General features: G+C 48.1%; 1 protein-coding gene across 9 annotated transcripts in view; it reads left to right on the forward strand.

Annotated features, from left to right (window-relative positions):
* Positions 1–17172, forward strand: part of SLC41A3 (solute carrier family 41 member 3) — an 81553-nt gene extending 64381 nt beyond the window's left edge. For 5 of the 9 annotated variants that reach the window (XM_044385123.3, XM_048226820.2, XM_048226821.2 and 2 more), the window contains 7 exons: positions 91–235; positions 3365–3511; positions 6848–6992; positions 8155–8234; positions 10273–10407; positions 14905–15053; positions 16282–17172. In XM_044385123.3, coding sequence (XP_044241058.1) covers positions 91–235; positions 3365–3511; positions 6848–6992; positions 8155–8234; positions 10273–10407; positions 14905–15053; positions 16282–16491 — 1011 coding nt within the window. In that variant the 3' untranslated portion in view covers positions 16492–17172. Of the gene's footprint in view, positions 1–90; positions 236–3364; positions 3512–6847; positions 6993–8154; positions 8235–10272; positions 10408–14904 lie in introns of all 9 variants that reach the window. The other 4 variants (XM_044385119.3, XM_044385120.3, XM_044385121.3 and 1 more) reach the window with 1 other exon arrangement.
* Positions 17173–19787: the final 2615 nt, after the last annotated feature.

Consider the following 19787-nt stretch of genomic DNA (forward strand, 5'->3'; position numbering starts at 1 on the left):
CAAGGTCAAAGAGGAGGCGTAGTGAAAGGCAGGGAGGAGTGTGGGTGGCCAGAGGCACCTTCCTCATGTTTCTGATTTCTGCCCCAACAGGTGCAGGCCACCGTTGTGGGGCTCCTGGCTGCTGTGGCTGCCCTGCTGCTGGGCGCTGTGTCTAGGGAGGAGTTAGACTTTGCAAAGGCGGAGTTGCTGTGTGCCAGCAGTGTCATCACTGCCTTCCTCGCTGCATTTGCCCTAGGTGAGCTGTGCCCCAACCCCAGTGACCACCGCCTCCTGGCTCTCTCCGCTCCCATTCGTCAGTGCTCTGCTCTCAGCTCTTTGTGTTTCAATTCCTTGAGATGTGAAAGATGGGAGCACTAATGATGGAGCCTCACATATCCTTCCAGGGGATGGGGGACAGCCTGTTGGGTTACCAAGACCCACCTTAAAGGTGAGCAGGGAGGATGATGAGTCCCCTGTAGGCAGGGGGTGTGTGCCAGAGAGAGCTGCCCACTCCACTTCTCTTCCCTCTGCTTGTTTAAAGAACAATGTGTCTACTGACTCAGTAGACACATTCATCTCTTCTTCCATCATCCAACCATCCATTCATTCATTCACGTACTCATTCAGTCTTTAAACATTTCTTGAGCATGGCTTGCATATGGGCTTTGGTGGGCTCTGGAGTCTGCAGTCATGGTGGGGAGCAAGGCTCAGGTTTTAACTTCAATTTCATCTCTGGAGAGAAGTCTTTTTGGACAGCCCTTGCACAGGTTCCATCCTCTGCCCTTCTTCCCAGCTGCCACCACGCTCTTCTGCACCGTGCACCTGTTTTCCTTATAGAGCACTTGTGAAAATCTGTGATTATCCACTTTCTTCATTAAATGCCAGGTCCTCAGAGAGAGGCCCTGCTTCTCCAATTCTGTTCCTATCACACTGCCTGCCACACATCAGATGCCTCCTACATGTCTGCAGAAGGCGGGAAGACAAGCATTGATAGATATAACCCTGTTTTCAGGGAGCTCACGCATGTCAGTGGCCACCACAGTGATTGGGCAATTACTGTAGAATGTCAGCCATTCGCTCATTACTCAGTACCTACTGGGTGTCTGCTGCGTGCCAGGCGCTGTTGTAGTGCTGGGGCTGCTCTGGTGAGTGCCCTATTCTATGATGTTGATATTCTGGTGCAGAGTGAGACGTCCATTCACAAGCACATGGAGAATTTCGGCAAAGTGCCAAGTGTCTCCTTTCTGAGCCCTCTCTGATCAGCTCTCAAGGGTAGCCCCCATTCAGTCATGCTTTCTTTTCATGTCCTGTTTGCTTACTTCAAATGCTTGTTCACTTACTTGCGCACTGTCTGTTCCTCCACTGGACAAGCATTTACTGTGTGAGTACAGAGCCTGATGGTTATTTTAATTACCTAAAATAGGCATATTACCAGCTCCTAAATGTTTGCTGGATGAATGGGCTTTATTCTGGTTCTCTTCTGGACTGCGTGTCTGTCTCTTGCAAACATGTGCAAGCACAAGAAGGAATAAGTGAAAACGATGAATCGGATTCGCATTTACATTCCTGTCCCCCACCTGACTGCTCACGACACCCCTCTGAGCTTAGCGTTCTGTAGACGATGTAGCGGGCGATTTGCTGGTCTCTGTTCCTCCCGGTGCTAGCGTGTATAATCAGGAGCGAGGGGAAGAGCGCAGAAGCCCAGGAGCACATTCACAAACTGTGCTTCCCTGGGTAGGATGTGTGCTCCTGGCCAGGCGCCTGTACCAATCTGGCCAAGGAAGGAGCAGGATGGGTACGCCACACCTTCTGGAGAATTAGAGCCCAGGGATACTTGACATGAAGTCTCCTCTGAAACAACACAATCAGATGATTCAGGAGGCCAGTCCTGTTCCTGTGGGGCCCTGTAGAGAATGCTGTTGATAGCTCCCCATTTTACTGATGAGGAAACTGAGGCTCAGAGAGGGGGCAGAGCTCAGCCGCATGGACATAGCCGGGTTGTCCAGAGATGTGTAGAAGTTCGGAATCATTGCTGGTGGCTCATCGTGTGACCTCCACGTGACTCTGCTGTAAAGCCAGGTGGTAGTTGTGGTGGATTTTAGTAAGTGCTCTCAAACCAGTGATGTCTGTGTAGTCCCTGTGGGGCTGTTACCACATCGCCAGCCGTGCAGACTCAACTTCACTTAGAATTGACATTTCAAAAGGGAGAAAGTAGCTACGACCTGGTCATGAAACAGGGAACAAACTGTGGCCAGTTATGGCAGTGTCAGTATGGCATTGAGGTGATAATAATAATTTTATTTAGAGTTACAGAATACTGGGTAAAGTGTTAAAACACTTCTTTTTTTAAAATTTTTTATTATATTATGTTAGTCACCATACAGCACATCCCTGGTTTCCGATGTAAAGCTCGATGATTCATTAGCTGTGTATAACACCCAGTGCACCATGCAATACATGCCCTCCTTACTACCCATCACCAGTCTATCCCATTCCCCCACCCCCCTCCCCTCTGAAGCCCTCAGTTTGTTTCCCAGAGTCCATAGTCTCTCATGCTTCACTCCCCCCTCTGATTGCCCCCCCTTAAAACACTTCTTAAAAGACCCACATGAGATGCTGTTGGATTAAGTCCTAGACAGTGGCTGAGGGCTAGAAGACAACACATGACCGTCGCCTCAGAACACAGGGTCAGGACCGAAATTAGGTCTCCGGTGCGACACCTGAAAATCCACCCACAGCCCCACTGGTGGAGGCCACCTGCCGTCTCCCGAGATGGGCCTGTTCCCCAGATATGTGGCCCCACTGCCAGTACTGTAGTGCAGTCTGCACCGGCTTCCTTCCCTCCCTCTCTCCCACCCTGGGTGACCTGCACACCATCCTGCAGCTCTCCCGGCATCCCTGTCTTCCCCCATCACCCCTCACAGGCTTTGCCCCTAACAAACCTCTCATGTGGCTCATCCCACCGAGGCACCTGTTTCCCCAGGGACTCCAGTGGACACCAGAGGCTGTGCTCTGCCCCTGGTGCTCCATCATTCAGAGCAGTTTTGGAGTCATCTTACCTGCATGAGGGGCTGTGAGCTTCGTGTCTATAGTTCCAAGTGGTTTGGGAGCCCAGGATTCATCTCCTTCCTATCTCCCCCATGGGTTTGAGTGTATCATCAAAGCTTTCAGGCTGCTTCTTGGTATCACACCCGCAAGTCACTGGGTCCACCCCACCCCACTTCCCACCACCGCACTTTTCTCAGGCTCCAGCATAGCAGTGAAACTGAGTGTCAGGGCGGCCTGGCTCCAGGCTAGGTCTGTGTGGATAGAGGCGAGTTACTGAGCAGCCTCCTGACCACCTTCTCATCTTGTGCTTTGAGTCTCCTCTGTCTCTTCTCCACAGGAATGCTCATGGTCTGTATAGTGATTGGTGCTCGGAAGCTCGGACTCAACCCAGACAACATTGCCACGCCTATTGCTGCCAGCCTGGGAGATCTCATCACGTTGTCCATTCTGGCTTTTGTCAGCAGCTTCTTCTATAAACACAAAGGTAGGGGGTGTCCCAGGGAGGAGGGGCCCACAAGCAAGGCTGGGTCTGACATCCGCACCCAGCTTGCAGCATTCAGTTCAAGCACCCTTCAAACAGAAAGGAACCCGTGGGCTCTGTCGTGGGATCAAAAATCCTGCTTTTCCAGAGGCAAAGCCTGAGGTCATTCAACAAATGTGAGGTGTTCTCCAGAAGCTCTCCCAACCACTCAGGTCAACAGATACGTTGTCAGTCTCTCCTTTAGGATGGGTGCAGAAGGAGACCAGGGAGGGCTGGAGTCTAACAGAGTTCCATGGGAAGGCAGTTCACATTGGACACATACAAACCACCCGGGAAGGGACTCCCAAGGAGGAATGTCACAGCCATGGGCAGCAGCAGCAGCATATGCTGTCCCTACAGGTGTGAGGCAGGAGAAGCCCAGGGCTCCTCAGCAGGTGGCCCGGTGCCCTGGTCCGCAGCCGAGGGAGGCATTCACACATCTTGTATGACAGGCCCTCATGGCCAGAGGCCCTGCCTCCACCACGGGTCTCCCCTGGTCTGCCCTGGGAGCATCGAGGTTTGCTCCTGCCCTGGGCAAGTGGACAGGCAGCATCCCCCTTGCCAGATGGTTCTCACCTGCCGGGTTTCCACAGCTGACCACTCCCCTCTGAGCATCACAGTTGTTACTTTCCACCTAAGCTGGCCACATGCCATTGTTTGGCTCTAGTAAGTGTGGATTCTGAGCATGGTCACAACCCTGAGTGCAGGGGGCAGGTGGCATCAGTGAGTGGAGCAGATGGTGAAGAGGACAGTGGGGAGCAGTGGGGTATGTGGTGACACTCAGTTGGAGGAAATGCCCAAAGGCACAGCTGCAGCGAAGCTTTGGCTTAGCATTGCCCTGTGGGAACACGGACCCAGCACCTGAGAGATCACCTGGCATCTCCATGCTGGCATCTGAAGCGTACTGACAGAGTACCTGCCACTCAGAGTGTTCAGGCGCTGGGAACCTTTCCCTTTCAGCTCTGGGCCTGGCTCCTTGCCACCCTGGGATATGCTTGGCACCAATATTTAATGGTTAGCAGATTCTCACAGTTCCTGCAAGTGGCAATACAGACCTAATAATAAGAGGACCTAATTTTCTTTTAATTTTTTTAAATTTTTTTTTATTTTAATGTTTTTTTATTATATTATGTTAGTCACCATACAGTACATCCCTGGTTTCTGATGTAAAGCTCGATGATTCATTAGTTGCGTATAACACCCAGTGCACCGTGCAATACGTGCCCTCCCTACTACCCATCGCCAGTCTATCCCATTCCCCGACCCCCTCCCCTCTGAAGCCCTCAGTTTGTTTCCCAGAGTCCATAGTTTCTCATGTTTCATTCCCCCTTCTGATTACCCCCCCTTTCTTTATCCCTTTCTTCCCCTACTGATCTTCCTAGTTCTTATGTTCCATAGATGAGAGAAACCGTATGATAATTGTCTTTCTCTGCTTGACTTATTTCACTTAGCATTATCTCCTCCAGTGCCGTCCATGTTGCAGCAAATGTTGAGAACTTGTTCTTTCTGATAGCTGAGTAATACTCCATTGTATACATGGACCACAACTTCTTAATCCAGTCATCTGTTGAAGGGCATCTCGGTTCCTTCCACAATTTAGCTATTGTGGACAATGCTGCTATGAACATTGGGGTGCATATGGCCCTTCTCTTCACTACGTCTGTATCTTTGGGGTTAATACCCAGTAGTGCAATGGCTGGGTCATAGGGTAGCTCAATTCTAATTTTCTTTTTAAACCAAACTGAATTTAAAACAAGATTTCTGTACAGGTTGGTTAATCAAGTTTTATTTGTAAAACAAATACGAGTCACAGGTGTCCCTGGACCCTTCCTGTCTGCCCTGCTGTACCCCTACTAAAATACTGCATGTTCCACACATGAATTAGTAGCCATTGAATAGTGATGGGCTCTCCATCTCTTGAATTAGACTGTGTATATACCTTGGGTGTATATACCTTGGGTGGGCCTGGCATGTGTCAGATAAATCTTCACTGATGAAGAGTGAGCTGTTGTCCGTGTTACCTGTCGGTGTATTTGGGAAGACAAGCCATATGCAGACAATGTATTCATCATGGTGGTGGGAAAATATGAGGTGGAACCTCTGCGGGGCTTCTGAGTCATTCTAGAAAAACTGGACTGCAGAAATGTCCTGCAAGTAGTGCTCCTGTAGGCTGCCGCCTCCCAGAGCCTTTGAGACTTGCTTAGAACTTGCTGGGCCTGTCTCTCATCTCCTGGGATGGTGAAGAGGCCGGCCACTTCTGCCATGAAGCAGTTTGTCCATAGCCCACCTTGGGCACCTGCGGCCCGCCTTTCCTTGTAGTCGCCCAAGGAAAGGAACGGGCCATAACTGCTTAGTGCAGAGAAGGACAAGAGGGAGGTGCTCCTAATGATGCTGCTCCGAGAAAGGGTGTGTGGGGTGCAGACCCACCTGCGCACCTGTCAGTGTTGGAGCCCACTCTGCAGAGGGCCATGCACCACCCTGAGCCTGAGCCTGCCCCTTGGAGGTAGGGCTGGGGATGAGAGGACAGTTCTAGAGAAAGCTGGTGTCTTGTTCTGTCTGCATTTGGAAGGTGAGACACAGAGTATAAGCAGGAAGAGAGTGAGTGGGAATTGGGCTGGTGTGTTTTGGGCCCTGGCCTGGCCCCAGGTACAGTCAGGTGTCCCAGACCCAGGTCTGTTTTCGTGGCTCATGCCAGCTCAAGAAAATGACACAGGGGCATGAGTAGCTGCAAAGCTGGCCATGTTCTGCGTCCTGAGACCCATGGATGCCAAGGAGGTCGCCTTGGGCTGGCCTCAGCCAGGAGCAGGACTGACATCATTAATTAACTGTGGCTTTAGCCCTGGTTTCTGAGTGCTGGCTCGAGTCCTGGTGGGCCACCTCTTCACACTGTAGTCTCTCATATGCCTGTCTGAGGAGTAGTTGAGAACATGAAATGAGTTTGTGCTTGGGAAGTGCTGAGCACGGTGCTGGCCATGGTCACAATCCTATAAATGCCAGCATTAATAATAATAATTAGGTTGGAATGGGAGGAGATGCCAGGAAAATACCAAAGAAGAAAAGTGAAGGGGACTGTGACAGGAATTGAGGATAAAGAGGAGCTTTTCCAGTTGCTTCATAAGACGGTACGAATTCTTTGAGAGGTACGTTAGCTTGGTCCACCCTAAGCTGCTGGGGACAGAGGTGTCTCCTCAGACCTCCAGTGCCCTTAGTTCTCAGCCCACCTGTCATCTTTGCAACCCAGGCTATGGCCCACCAGGCCATGCTCATGTACCCTGGCGCACACCCCCTCTCTCCCCACAGACAATCGATACCTGACACCGCTCGTGTGTGTTGGCTTCACGGCCCTGATCCCCGTGTGGGTCCTCATTGCTAAGCAGAACCCGCCCATCGTGAAGATCCTGAAGTTCGGGTGGCTCCCCATCATCCTGGCGATGGTCATTAGCAGGTGAGCATGAGGGCTGCCGCCAACTTCTCCCTTCACAGGCCACCCCCGGCCTCTGTGGAAACGGAGAGTGGCCTGAGAGCCGCAGAGCCTCTGGAGTGAGGGCAGCACTCGTGGTTGGTGTGTGCTCCTCCACTAAGTCCTGGTGCTACTTGAGTCATATCTCTTCATTCTTCATCTCTTTCCCTCTCACCAGGAACTGTAGGCCTGATTTATTCTGAGAGGCAGCCCTATTTACAATTGCAGGAGCACCAGAGAGCCAGGAAGAGCCGAACCTGGGAACATCAGATGAGCACACTAGTGCCTCAGCTCCCTGCCCCCTCGTGGAGCTGCAGGACACCAGGTCTCCCTGTCCTGTGCTGCCGGACCTCTCACTGGCCGGGACCCCTGCTTAGGCTGCAGGGAGCCCCTTACCTGGCCCCAAGGCAGTGGCTCTGTGAACACCATTTCTATAGCATGGCTGCTGGTGGGACCTGGGGGGCTGAGGGATTAGTGGTCCTGGGCCCTTCAGCTCATCTCAGGTCTTCCACCCTTGAAACCCAATCCTCCAGAGCCCTTTCTGTTAGTAGACCTGGGTGGGGGCCACCCTAGTCTTTTCTGAGGTGCTTTCCTAACTTTGAATATCAGGGAGAAGCGGTTATGGTCTAGGTGTGTTTGCTTCCAGAAAGCTCCTGGGCTCCATATACAAACCGATCTAACGTTTCCAGGGCTGTAGGGGCAGGGCAGCCTTTGCTAAACTACAGGGTCTGGTGGGAGTGAGGTCTTGTTGTGGCATCTCTGAGAACAAGCAGCATGGGATGATACTCATGCAGGTTCCATTTTCTGCTCAGGAAAATAGCATTTTAGTGACAGTTCAGGAATGGTCATGTGGCAGAGCCCAGCCAGCTAAGTGGTCTTGGAGGGGAGTTTGTTGTTTGTTTTTAATGGGCTGACATTATCTGATGGCTCTTCTGGAACAGCTGAGGCTCAGAGTAGATGTGGAGAAGCAAGCGTGCATAGTGCAGAGGACACCGGGGAGACCAGCTTGACGAGACAGGTGTTTTGTGTAGGGGTCAGGGAAGTGTTTGCTGAGCTGGGAAGGCAGGCTGAGGAAACATTTTATAGAGAGGTGTACCAGGTCACCTACAAGGGTAAACTAACCATTTTCCCTCTGCTCTCTCCCCAGTCTCGGAGGGCTCATCTTGAACAAAACTATTTCTAAACATGAGTACCAAGGCATGGCTGTATTTACTCCCATCATATGTGGTAGGTAACGGCAGTGCTGTCACCTGGGGCCCCTGGACTGTGCTGGCCCCCAGGGCTGGGGCGGTGGGATCTGGACAGCAGCGACTTTGGAGATCGGGCCCTGGGCCCTGAGAGTCATGGCCGTGCTTCTGCTGGGCAGCAGCTGCTGGTCTGGTTTGTCGCAGGTGGAAGGAGACTCTTGGGAAGAAAGCCCTGCCCACTGCTCCACCAGCTCCCACCCTTTTCCTCAGAGTCACCGCGGAGATTTGAGCCTTCCCACAGAGCTAAATCCTACCCGTCAAAGGCACACAGGGTCTAAGCCAGGATTCGCTGGTGCCTACAGACGGGAATGTGGCCTTCCGAACTGGGGTGTGCGCTTCTCATGGTTTTGTTTTGTTTTTAAACTTAGATTCATTGATGACATTTAAAACTCAGACATTTGCACATAAAAATCTGGATTTCTGTCTTCTCCTTAAAAAGCAAGGCTGTGACAGTATTGAATTTACATTCTTGGTGAAGTGAGAATCAGTTGCCACTGACATAGGACTCGTGCTGTTCCGTTTGCCTGAATCCCCTCCGTTCCCCCTTGTCTTCACGTGACCCTTCACTGATTCACCTTTTAGGCTTAGACCCCATGGGCATTTGTGGTGAGGACCCCTCTTTTAACCAAAGCTTGGTTCATGTCCAGCTTCTGATAAGGATCTGTAAATGGGACCAACCAGTCAGGAAAGGAACTAAACGTGGTAACTTCTGCACCCTTCGCTTGGTCCCAGGCCCTGGTGTTCTGGGGCTGTAGAAACAGGCTTCAGAGGCCCTTGGGCGCCCCCTCCGCCTACTTCTGTGGGAACCCAGGTGGTTGTTCCTTGCATGTCAGTGGACCACCCAGCAGGTCTGCTCTCTCCAGAGGCTGGCCCCTCACACAAAGGGCCGATCACCTAGCGTCAGGTCCCGATGTTTAACACTTGGAGTGATTTCCTTGGATGCCACGAACTCAGATCCTCTGGGGCCACGAAAGCAGTTGGAATGAGTTCAGCAGGTGTGACGGTAAGTGGGTGGTAAAGAGTGACGGGGAACAGTCACTCTGCCGAGCGTGTTCCTGGTGTGGAGGGAGTGGGGCCTGCTCAGCTCCGGCCAGTTGCTGCCTGGCAAGACTGGAGGTCTGGAGTTGCCTCAACTGACTTTGTAGGACAAGCCAGCAATTAATTTTAGTTACTTTTTTACAGTTTTTTCCTTTTTTGAAAATCATGTGTATAACACCAGTGCTAAGCAACTATTGAAGCATTGAACACTACATTAAATACTAATGGTAGCTAATTGAACATAAATCAATCAATCAATCAATCAAAATAGATCTGCCACTGTCCTCTGGGTATCCAGGGTAGTTGGTTTCTCCCTCTGGAGATCACTGGGGGCACATCTGACCCAGTGAGGGTTAATCCCCAGGGGGCTGAGGAAATAGAATGGGGGCAGCCCAGCCACCCTCTAAAAGAGATGGCCATGGGTAGGCCCTTGTTCTCTGCCAGCCCCAGATCCTGGCCCTGCAGAGGGAGCTCGGTGTGGCCTTTGTCACCTGGGCCCTGAGGTCCTGGCAGGGCTGGGCACTGTCGCACTCCCTGTGGAAGCTGGGGCCTCAGCAGTAAGCCCCAGGCCTGTTGCATATGATAGCTCCTCTTCCCTCACTGCTGTCCCCCACTTTCTCTTCTGTCTCCTTCCCACCTTGGGGGAAAAGAACGCTTTCATTTTCTCAGATGTTCCAGTCTGTAATCTGATTCCTGTCGCATCCAATGACCTTGAGTGGCTTATTAAGATACCCTCCCACAGACCTGTCACTGTCTTCCCTCCCTCCCTCCCTATTCCCCACCCCCTCCCTCTACCCAACAAATACATAACTCGCTCACAAGGTCCAGTTTACCCTTGCTTGGGGCCAAACAAGATCTGTGGTAAAGTGGGAAGGAAAGAAGAGAGGTCCAGCGCTGGATCGTTAAGGAAGGCTTCCTGGAGATGTAAGAGAGAGAACTAGCATAAAAAAGGGGAAACCACTTCCTTTTTCTCCTCCCAGGTGTTGGTGGCAATCTGGTGGCCATTCAGACCAGCCGGATCTCCACCTACCTGCACATGTGGGGCACGCCTGGTGTTCTCCCCCTCTGGATGAAACAGTTCTGGCCTAACCCATGCTCTACTTTCTGCACCTCAGGTGGGTGTCTTCCAGAGGCCACGTGCCCATTTCTTTTTTTTGCTTTTAATAATAATTTTTCATTATGTTATGTTAGTCACCATACAGTACATCCCTTGTTTTTGATGTAATGTTCCATGATTCATTAGTTGCGTATAACACCCAGTGCACCATGCAATACGTGTCCTCCTTACTACCCATCACCACCCTGTCCCAATCCCCTACCCCCCTCGCCTCTGAAGCCCTCAGTTTGTTTCCCAGAGTCCATAGTCTCTCATGGTTCATTCCCCCTTCTGTTTACCCCCCTTCATTCTTCCCTTACTTCTCCTACTGATCTTCCTGCTATTTCTTATGTTCCATAAATGAGTGAAATCATATGATAATTGTCTTCTCTGCTTGACTTATTTCACTTAGCATATCTCCTCCAGTCCTGTCCATGTTGCTGCAAATGTTGGGTAATCGTTCTTTCTGATGGCTGAGTAATATTCCATTGTATATATGGACCACATCTTCTTAATCCAGTCATCTGTTGAAGGGCATCTCGGCTCCTTCCACAATTTAGCTATTGTGGACAATGCTGCTATGAACATTGGGGTGCATATGGCATGTGGCCATTTCTTTACACAAGTAAAAAGACCAGTGCTGACCTCAGCCCAGATCATCTTCAAGGACACAGGTCCTCCTCCCAGAGACCTGACTTCCCACCCCTGCCTCTAGTTGATTCATCCATTCATTCAGATACTTATTGAAGGTCTGCCAGGTCCTAGGTGTCAGGTTTCAGTGATGAGTCAGAGAAAGCTGATTCTTGCCCACATGGATTTACAGGATCCAGAAGAGAAGATAAACACACCAAAAGAGGAGCATTTAACTACAAATTGTGGCATGTTTTAAAATAAAAAAGCACAGGGTGCAGTGGAAGGAATTTCAGGAGATATTGAGATTTGGGTTTGGAAAGTTCCTCTCTGAGGATGATGGGGGGAGCAATAAGAGGGGTACGGGGGAGGAGGCATGCTGGAGTAAGAGGAGCGTTTGAGGCAGAGGGAACAGCCTGAGCAAAGGGTCAGAAGCAGGAGCTTGGTAATTCTGAAGAACGGAAAGGCCAGGGAGGCCTGAGCATAATGAGCAAGGGAGAGGGTGGAGGAAGCTGAGACCAGAGAGGGAGGGGTTGATCATTTATAGGGCCTTGAAGCTTGAGGAAGGAGACTGGATTCTATTCTGAGAACCACTGGAAACCATTGGAGGTCTTTTTTCTTTTTGTTACTTTTAAAACTTGGATCTTTTCTCCCACTGCATTTTCCTTTAATCATTTCCTTTCTGTTTCAAGAACTATCTTTAGCCATTCTTTTAGGGTAGGTTTGCTGGCACATTCCTGAAGCATATTTTTGCCAGATATAAAATTTGGGGTTGATGGTTCTTTTCAGCACTTGAAAAATGGGCCACTTCCTTCTGAATTCCCCAGTTTCTGATAAGAAATTACTGTCATTTGAATTATTTTTATTGTATACATAAGGTGACATTTGTTTTCTGTTTGTTTCAATACTTTTTCTTTACTTTTTAGTCTGTGCTGTACATTGGTTGTTTTTTGGGGGGTTTTCCATGTTTGAGGTTTACTCAGCTCCGTGAATACATGGATTTATCTTTTGCCAAATTTGGGAAATTTTAAGCCATGATTTCTTCGAATACACCTTCAGCCCTACTGTCTTCTTCCTTTCCTTCTGGTATTCTGATGACATGAATGGTGGCTCTTCTGTTACAGTCCCACAAGCCCTGGAGGCTCTGTTCAATTTTTCCCCTAGCCTATTTTACTCTCTCTTATTCAGATCGGCTAATTTCCATAATTTTTCTTCAAGTTCACAGGTTCTTTCCTCTGCCCTCTCCACTCTGCTATTTATCCCTTTCATTGAGTTGTTTGGGATTTTTTGGCTATTGTATTTTTTCAGTTCTAAAATTTCTACAGGGGTCGTCTTTGTATCTTCTCTTTCTTTTCTGAGACTTTCTATTTTTTTTTTACCAAAACTTTCTGTTTTTATCATTTGTTTCAAGTATATTTGTAATTGCTCATTGAAGAACTTCTGTAGTGGGTTCATTAAAATTGTTTTCAGATACTTATACCATCTGTGTCATCTCATTCTTAGTGTCTGTTGGTTGTCTTACCAAGTTGAAATTTTTTTTCTTTTATAAAAAGTGATTTCAGATTGAATCCCAGGCATTCGGGGTATATGCTATGAAATTCTGGAACTCTGGATCTCATTTAAGTCTTTTTCAGCTACCTTTTCTGACACTGCACTACTGAAGGAAAGGGAATGCATTGCTTCCTTACTGCCAGGCGAGGATAGAAACCTAGGTTTCCCCCCACCCCCACTATCCCCATCTCCGTTCATATACTGGGGGAAGAGGAGCACTTCATTGTTGGTGGGCTGGGGAGGAGTGCACGTTCCTCTGGCACCACCCTGGCTGAGGAGAGGGATGCTTTGTTATTGTTGCCCACATGGACTTCACAGACATGGTTGGGTGGGGGGCTCATTACCACCAGGCAGAGTACCACTTACTCTTCACTCAGCCTTCTCTATCCTACCTCAACCACAAGGGGTGAGCGCCACATTCCACCTAGATTTGGTCAGAAGTCCAAGCTCCCCACTTGGCCTTTGCGATGGAAGTGAGTCTATAGTTTTTCCTGTGATGTTTGGCTGGAATAGAGAAGCTGTTATCTAAAAGTTCTGTGTTTTGCTAGGCTGTCCCTCTTTTGGACCTTTGGCTAGAGCAGGCTTTTGTTGAGTTTTTGGGTTTTGGGTTTTTTTTTGTTTTTTGTTTTTTGGTCTGTGCCCATTGACATTTCTGGGTTGCTGACTTCTCTAGCATCTGGTCTGGGATATATGAGGCAAAACTCCCCCAAAACACCAAAACAACAACTCAGGGAACTCAATTCTGTGTTTTTTGTTGGGTCCCCAGGTACCTGGCCAGCCCACCTTTTCTCTCCACCTTTTCAAATCTTCTTATGTTTGTTTTATATATGATGTCCAGGGTTTTTAGTTGTATTAAGTGAGAGGAATAGGAAGAAATACGTCTAGCCATCTTGGCTTGAAGTGGAAATTCCCATTATATTTTCTGATTTGTCATTTATATATAGAAAATCTATTTCTATTTCTCTATTATTTCTGTACCTGTCTTAGTTTAGGCTGCTATAATGAAAGTATAGAATGGGTGTCTCATAAGCATAAAAACTTATTTTTTATAGTTGTGGTTTGTGGAAATTCCAGGTCAAGGCACTACCAAATTTTGTCTAGTGATGACCTGCTTCCTAGACAGCTGTCTTCTCACTGTGTCCTCACATGGTGGAAGGGGTGAAGAAGCTTTCTGAGATGGCTTTTATAAGGTTATAAGCACTAATGGCATTCATGAGTGCTGTACCCTTATGACCAAATACCGTCACATTGAGGGTTAAGGTTACAACATATGGATCTGGGTGGTGGGGGGAACCCAGATGCTATAGCAGCATCTAAATATTTTACCAAATTCTTATTTATGTAGTGTTTCTGTAGATTTTCTTGAGTTTTAGTGCCAGCTACCAATAGCAATTATTTCTTTTGCTTCTACTTTTTTTTTTCAAAGAATCTTTTCATACCTGTCTAATGTTTCATCATGAATAGATTTTGGAGCTCTTGAGTGTTCTCACCCTCTCTCTACATTTTATTGTATGGTAGTGTTTTTAGCTTCTAAGCTGTATGATTGTTCCTCCTCTTTCTTGTTATTCTGATGAAGTATATTAACTCAGAGGCAAATGGAGACTTTTTATTGAAACTCTATTTCTTTTTGAGAAGTCAGTTGCATTCACATGTTACGGTTTTTAAAAGCGTGTGTGGTTGGGGAAGGGAAGTCACACTTCTTGCGGAGTCTCAAATTCTTAGAGTACTAAAGCCAAAAGACAATATGCTGAATGGGTCCCTCATGCTTAGCATGAGGAAGGGGCTGCTTTAGGGCCCCCATGAGTATGCCATCCTTCCCTGGATTACTAATTCCACATGCTGAGCCTTCCTTCGTCCACATTCCAGAGCTCTCGTCTTCCTGAAGCCCCTTGCATGTTCTCTTTCCTCTGCCCAGAGTCCTCTCCTTCAGATTCATACTTCAGCCTAGATGTCATCTTCTCTCGAGGGCTTCTAGTCTCCAGTATTCATCCTACTAATGTACACTTTGTTCTCTACCACATTATCCTGGTTTATTTTTATCCTAGTGCTGGTCAGTTTGAAATGACTTTTTTTGTTTGTTTGTTTTTTCTGCTAGTTGATTCTGGTTTTGTTTTGTTGTTTTTTTTTTTTCTCTTCCCTGAAATGTCAGTTCCATGAGGGAAGGGGCAGGAGTATATCCGCATGTGTGAGAACATGCCTGCCACATCATTGGTGCTCAGTAAACACTCGTGTAGTGGGTAAATGAATGTGGATGCCTCACTGGAGACGGTCACATGCCAAGGTGGCCTCTGCTGCCCAGCAGGTCACACAATCTCCTTGGTTTTGTTTTTTCCAGAAATTAATTCCATATCAGCCCGAGTCCTACTCTCTCTGGTGGTTCCAGGCCATCTGATTTTCTTCCACATCATCTACTTGGTGGAAGGCCATCTGGTCCCAAACAGTAAGATCTTTGTGGTGTTCTATCTGCTAGCAAGTCTGATCCAGGTAAGCATGACTCTAGCAGTATCAAAGCAGCATTCAGTGGTTCGTCAGCCAGTAAGATTTGTCTCTCTGTCCTGGGAACGGTGCTGGGAGGTAAAGTTGCAGGGGGAGGTTCCTGGACATGGCAGGGTACAGCCGCATCTTCCAAGAGTCCACTTGTTCAAGCCCAAGGGCATGATCCAGACAGAGAGGCCGTTCCACACTCCGTATTGCACACTTCACACCGCACATTCCCCATAACGCATGCTACACTGCACACTTCATAGGGTACAGTCCCCACAAGGCACACTCCATACTATGTATAGCACACTGCACGCTCCTCAGCAGAGGATCAGAGGATAGCCTGACGTTGCAGCAAGTTGGCATGAAGCAAGTTGATGAGTGGGTCCAGTGGGCCATGCACATCACCCATCACAGACAGGGTGGACAGAGACCAGCCCCCTGCTGGAGTGTTGCTAAAAAGCATGCATGGACTTAGTCAGAGCTGGATGGTGATAAGGACATGATGAAAGAGATTAAGCTGGTGTCTGCCTCAGGGTAGTACTCAGCAGACTCTCTGCCCAGACTAGCTGACTGATGCCCCTCCTGGGCCCAGGTTGTCCACAGAGATAACTGTGGGCACTGATGGGCGATTCTCAGAGGGCAGGGCTAGAACTAGGGACTGACATGCTCAAATCTTCTTGAGTTAGGGCATTTGCAATCACAGCATGTCCCTGACCCTGAAGGGTGGGCTGGAGCACTCTGAGAAACTGTCTTGAGCAGGAGCAGGGAAGGGGCTGGAGTCAGGCTGGGACAGGGAACCAAGGAGCCTTGAAGTGACGCCAGGACTGTGCTCACTACCAGCACTTTCAGGAAAGGCTCACTGTCCAAAGCTGCCCATACAAGGGCCTCCAGCAAACCCAGATTAAGTCCCAATAAGGTCTATGTCTTGAATTTCCAAGGGCAGTGAGAGGAGCTGGTGTAGCAGACGTGGTCTGTCTCATGCCTCAGTTTGCCACGATCAGGGCCTCATCACAGGGAGGGAGGCTAGGCAAGTATGAATAAGGGTGGACTCCTGCCTCTGCATGAGCTCAGAGCTGGGCATTGACCCCAAGAAAAGCTGGAGGAAGGGGACTCCTTGGAGTGGACATGTCCACCTTGGTATCTGCCTTTGAAATTTGCTTGTGTTTCTTAGTGACACTTGGCTTTCTGCCTTAGTTGTCATTTTTGTGTCTGCTTCCTCTTATGCCAGGTGACGATTCTGCTGTACCTGGCAGAAGTGATGGTTCGGCTGACATGGCACCAGGCCCTGGATCCAGACAACCACTGTATCCCCTATCTCACAGGGTTGGGGGACCTCCTAGGGACTGGCCTTCTAACACTCTGCTTTCTTATGAACTGGTTATTGAGGAATGAAGCAGGGCTGGATGGCTTCTCAGAACCAGCATCTGGACCTCCCTAATGAGCCCAGGCAACCCCAGTTGCTTGGTAGAATTTTCCTTCACACCAGCAGGGTACAGAATATAGTTTCTCCCTGGCTGCGTCCTCAGGAAGGATGGTTGGCACCCTGCCTCTGCAGTGGCCCTTTGTCAGTCTGCTAAGGACACTAACACACATCTTAACTCTGGGGTTGGAACCTGGGCCTATGAGGGTGTGGGAGGACTGAAATCAGACGCATTGCTTGTGTGTGAATGTGACTGCATATTCCTGGACATAAGTGAGAACCCATGTGCTTGGTGAGTGCAAATGAGTGCGCATGTGTGTGTGGAGAGCAGGGGACTCTGGCCTGAAGACACTGAAGGAAGAGACATGTCCAGTGCACTTGGGAGATATGCTGGCACTGTTCTGTGCCCATGCAGCCTGGATTAGGGAGGAGCAGGAATGCGATGCCTCTGTGCCCAAGCCCCAGGACTGAGCTGTAGCTTAAGCACAGTCTTCACCAGGTGCGAGCTTCATGGGGTGTTCTGCCAGTGTGCCTGCAAATGTGCAGCCCTTCCCAGGACAGCCCTTCCTTGCACACCCTTCTTCTGCTCCCAGTATTTAATCCTGTTGATTTTTTTCTCTTTTTCTTATATGTTTAAGCAAAACTCCTGTTTAGATCTTGATGATCAGAGAAGTATAAAATAAAACATAGGTTATATTATACTTGGCCTTTGTGTCCTTAAAGATGGTTAATGCCACCGTGAGACTTGAGGTCTATAAGTAACAAAAACCTCTGGTGTTTCCCCACTGTCTGTTTCTCAAACTGTGGTCTCCAGCATGGAAGCATCAACATCACGGGGAAACTTGTTAGAAATGCAAGTCATTAACCCTCCCTCCCCTAGGCCTGCCAAATCGGCCTGTCTTGGGGTGGAGCTCAGCAATGTAGGTTTAATAAGTCCTCCATGTTGTTCTGATACACTCTCACATTTGAGAACCACTGCTCCAGAACGCCCTCACTTTTTAAAATATATTTTTACTTCCTATTTTTTTTCTTTTTTAAAATTTATTTTATTTTTTTATTTAGAGAGAGAGCACATGACTGGGGGGAGGGGCAGAGGGAGAGAGAATCTCAGGCAGACTCCACGCTGAGCATGGAGCCCAACACGGGGCTCAATCCCATGAACCCAAGACCATGACTGGAGCCGAAATCAAGAGTCAGATGCTCAACCCACTGAACCACGCCTTCTACTTCTTGTTTCTTATTAACTCATCATAACAACTTTAGCCATGGTTTAGACGGAGGATTATTATCTTCATCTGGTAAAACAGGTATTTACTAATTCATTTAACACATATGGCTATGGAACATCTTGTATCAGTGCCCCAGAAGGAAACAGGTGGCACCCTAACTTGTGTAATTAGGCATGGCTTGAAGAAGGGACAGTTTACAGATACATGGGGAGCAATGGTGAAACACCCTATGGCGGGGCACAGTTCAGGAGCTGTTACCACCAGAAACTCCCCTGAACTGGGGAGTAAATAGGAGTGGGATTATCTGAGGTTGGGTGGAGGAGCATCTCTATTAAAAAATCAGCTACCATCAGCTGTGGCCTGGCAGAGAGAGGTCCATGGGAATAAATACTCCAACCTTATTCTCTGCCTACCCTTTCAACTGCTAGTATCTCCCATTAGCCAAACCCAACCAGAAGTTAAATGACTGAAGGTGTCATTTATGGATGGTTCCATAAACATATAGAGGTCTCAGCCTCCTGGGGCTCAGAGCCAGCTGAGGGTGGAGAGTGGTCCTGGAGGGGCAAGTGGAGAATATCCAGCACACCTAGTACCAAGTCCTAGGCTAGGTACTTGGGATGCACTAATGGGCAAAGCATTCATCATCCCTCTTTCAAGGGTCTATAGGGGAGATGGTCAATAATCAACATCATGGGTTTGTGACAACATGGATGGACCTAGAGGGTATTATGCAAAGTGAAATAAGCAGACAGAGAAAGAAAAATACCATGTGGTTTCACTCATGTGAAATCTTAAAAAAACAAAACAAAACAAAAAAATGATAAACAAAAAGCAGAGTCAGACCTATAAATACACTGATGTTGCCAGAAGGAAGTGAAATGTGGAGATGGGTAAAATGGGTAAAGTGGAGTGGGAGGTAAAGGCTTCCAATTATGGAATGAGTCACAGGGACAAAAGGCACGGCATAGAGACTATAGTCAATGATATTATGATAGTGTTGTATAGGGGCAAATAGCAGCTATATTGGTGAGCAGAACATAATGGGTAGAGATGTTGAATCACTATGTTTATGCCTGAAACTAAGACTGTGTCAACTATACTCAAATAAAAAATTGTTTAAATAAATAACACTGTACCAACAAGTGTTAAAATTCTAGCTAAGTCCTGCAAAAGAGAAGCATATGGTGCTGTAGAAGTATATAATGAGAACTAAGACTTATTGAGCACTTACTGCCATGTTCTGAGCATTTTACATGTGTGAACTCATTATAATAGCCTCACAACAACCTGATATTTTAGGTATGGTAGATAGATCATCCCCATTTATAGATGAGGAGACTGAGCCATTTTGAGGTCTCTTCACTTTCCCAAGGTCCTTTGGTGAGTGGTGGTAATCTGGCTGAGACCCAAGCTATGCAAATTTGACCAACACAGGAGCTCAGGAAAGATTTTTCACCAGGAAGTGCCATGTAAGCTGAGATCCAAGAATAAGTAGGAGTTAATCAGCAAAGAGTGAAGAGGTTTGGGTGGAAGGTAGAGCATTCAGGAAGGTGGATCTTATCATAGGTAAAGGGAGAGCAGAGTAGAGGGGCCACTACTGAAGCTTGAGTTGCTGAAACATTTAGTGACCAGGAGAGTATGATCCTGCAATGCAGAGGCAAAGAGATATGAAAGAGGTAAGGAGAAAAAAAACAAAACAAAAAACAGGAGAGCATCATGTTTGGAGACCAGAGAAGGGTATTATAGAAAGAGAAAGTGGTCATTAGTGTCTAATTTTATTCAGATCCAAGAAATTCAAGGACTTAAAAATGCCTGTTGGATTTAGAGACAAGATGGTCCTTGGTGCAAACTGTTGTGGAAGACTTAGGGGGATAAGGGGCAAACTGGTACAGGGATGAGAGTGGGCACGACTTTAATGGAAATATTAGGTATTTCAGAAAGTTTGATTCTCAAAGTAGAGACATGGGTGGTATGGGATTGGGCCAGATCCAAACCTAGAAAGTCCAGTCTGCCTGCCAGACCAGAGATCTTTCCACTTCTATGAGGGTTCATTTTGACCAGGCCATTAAGTTTCATTCAGTGGCC

Source organism: Ursus arctos, unplaced genomic scaffold (assembly GCF_023065955.2).
Source record: "Ursus arctos isolate Adak ecotype North America unplaced genomic scaffold, UrsArc2.0 scaffold_14, whole genome shotgun sequence".
NCBI lineage: Eukaryota > Metazoa > Chordata > Mammalia > Carnivora > Ursidae > Ursus > Ursus arctos.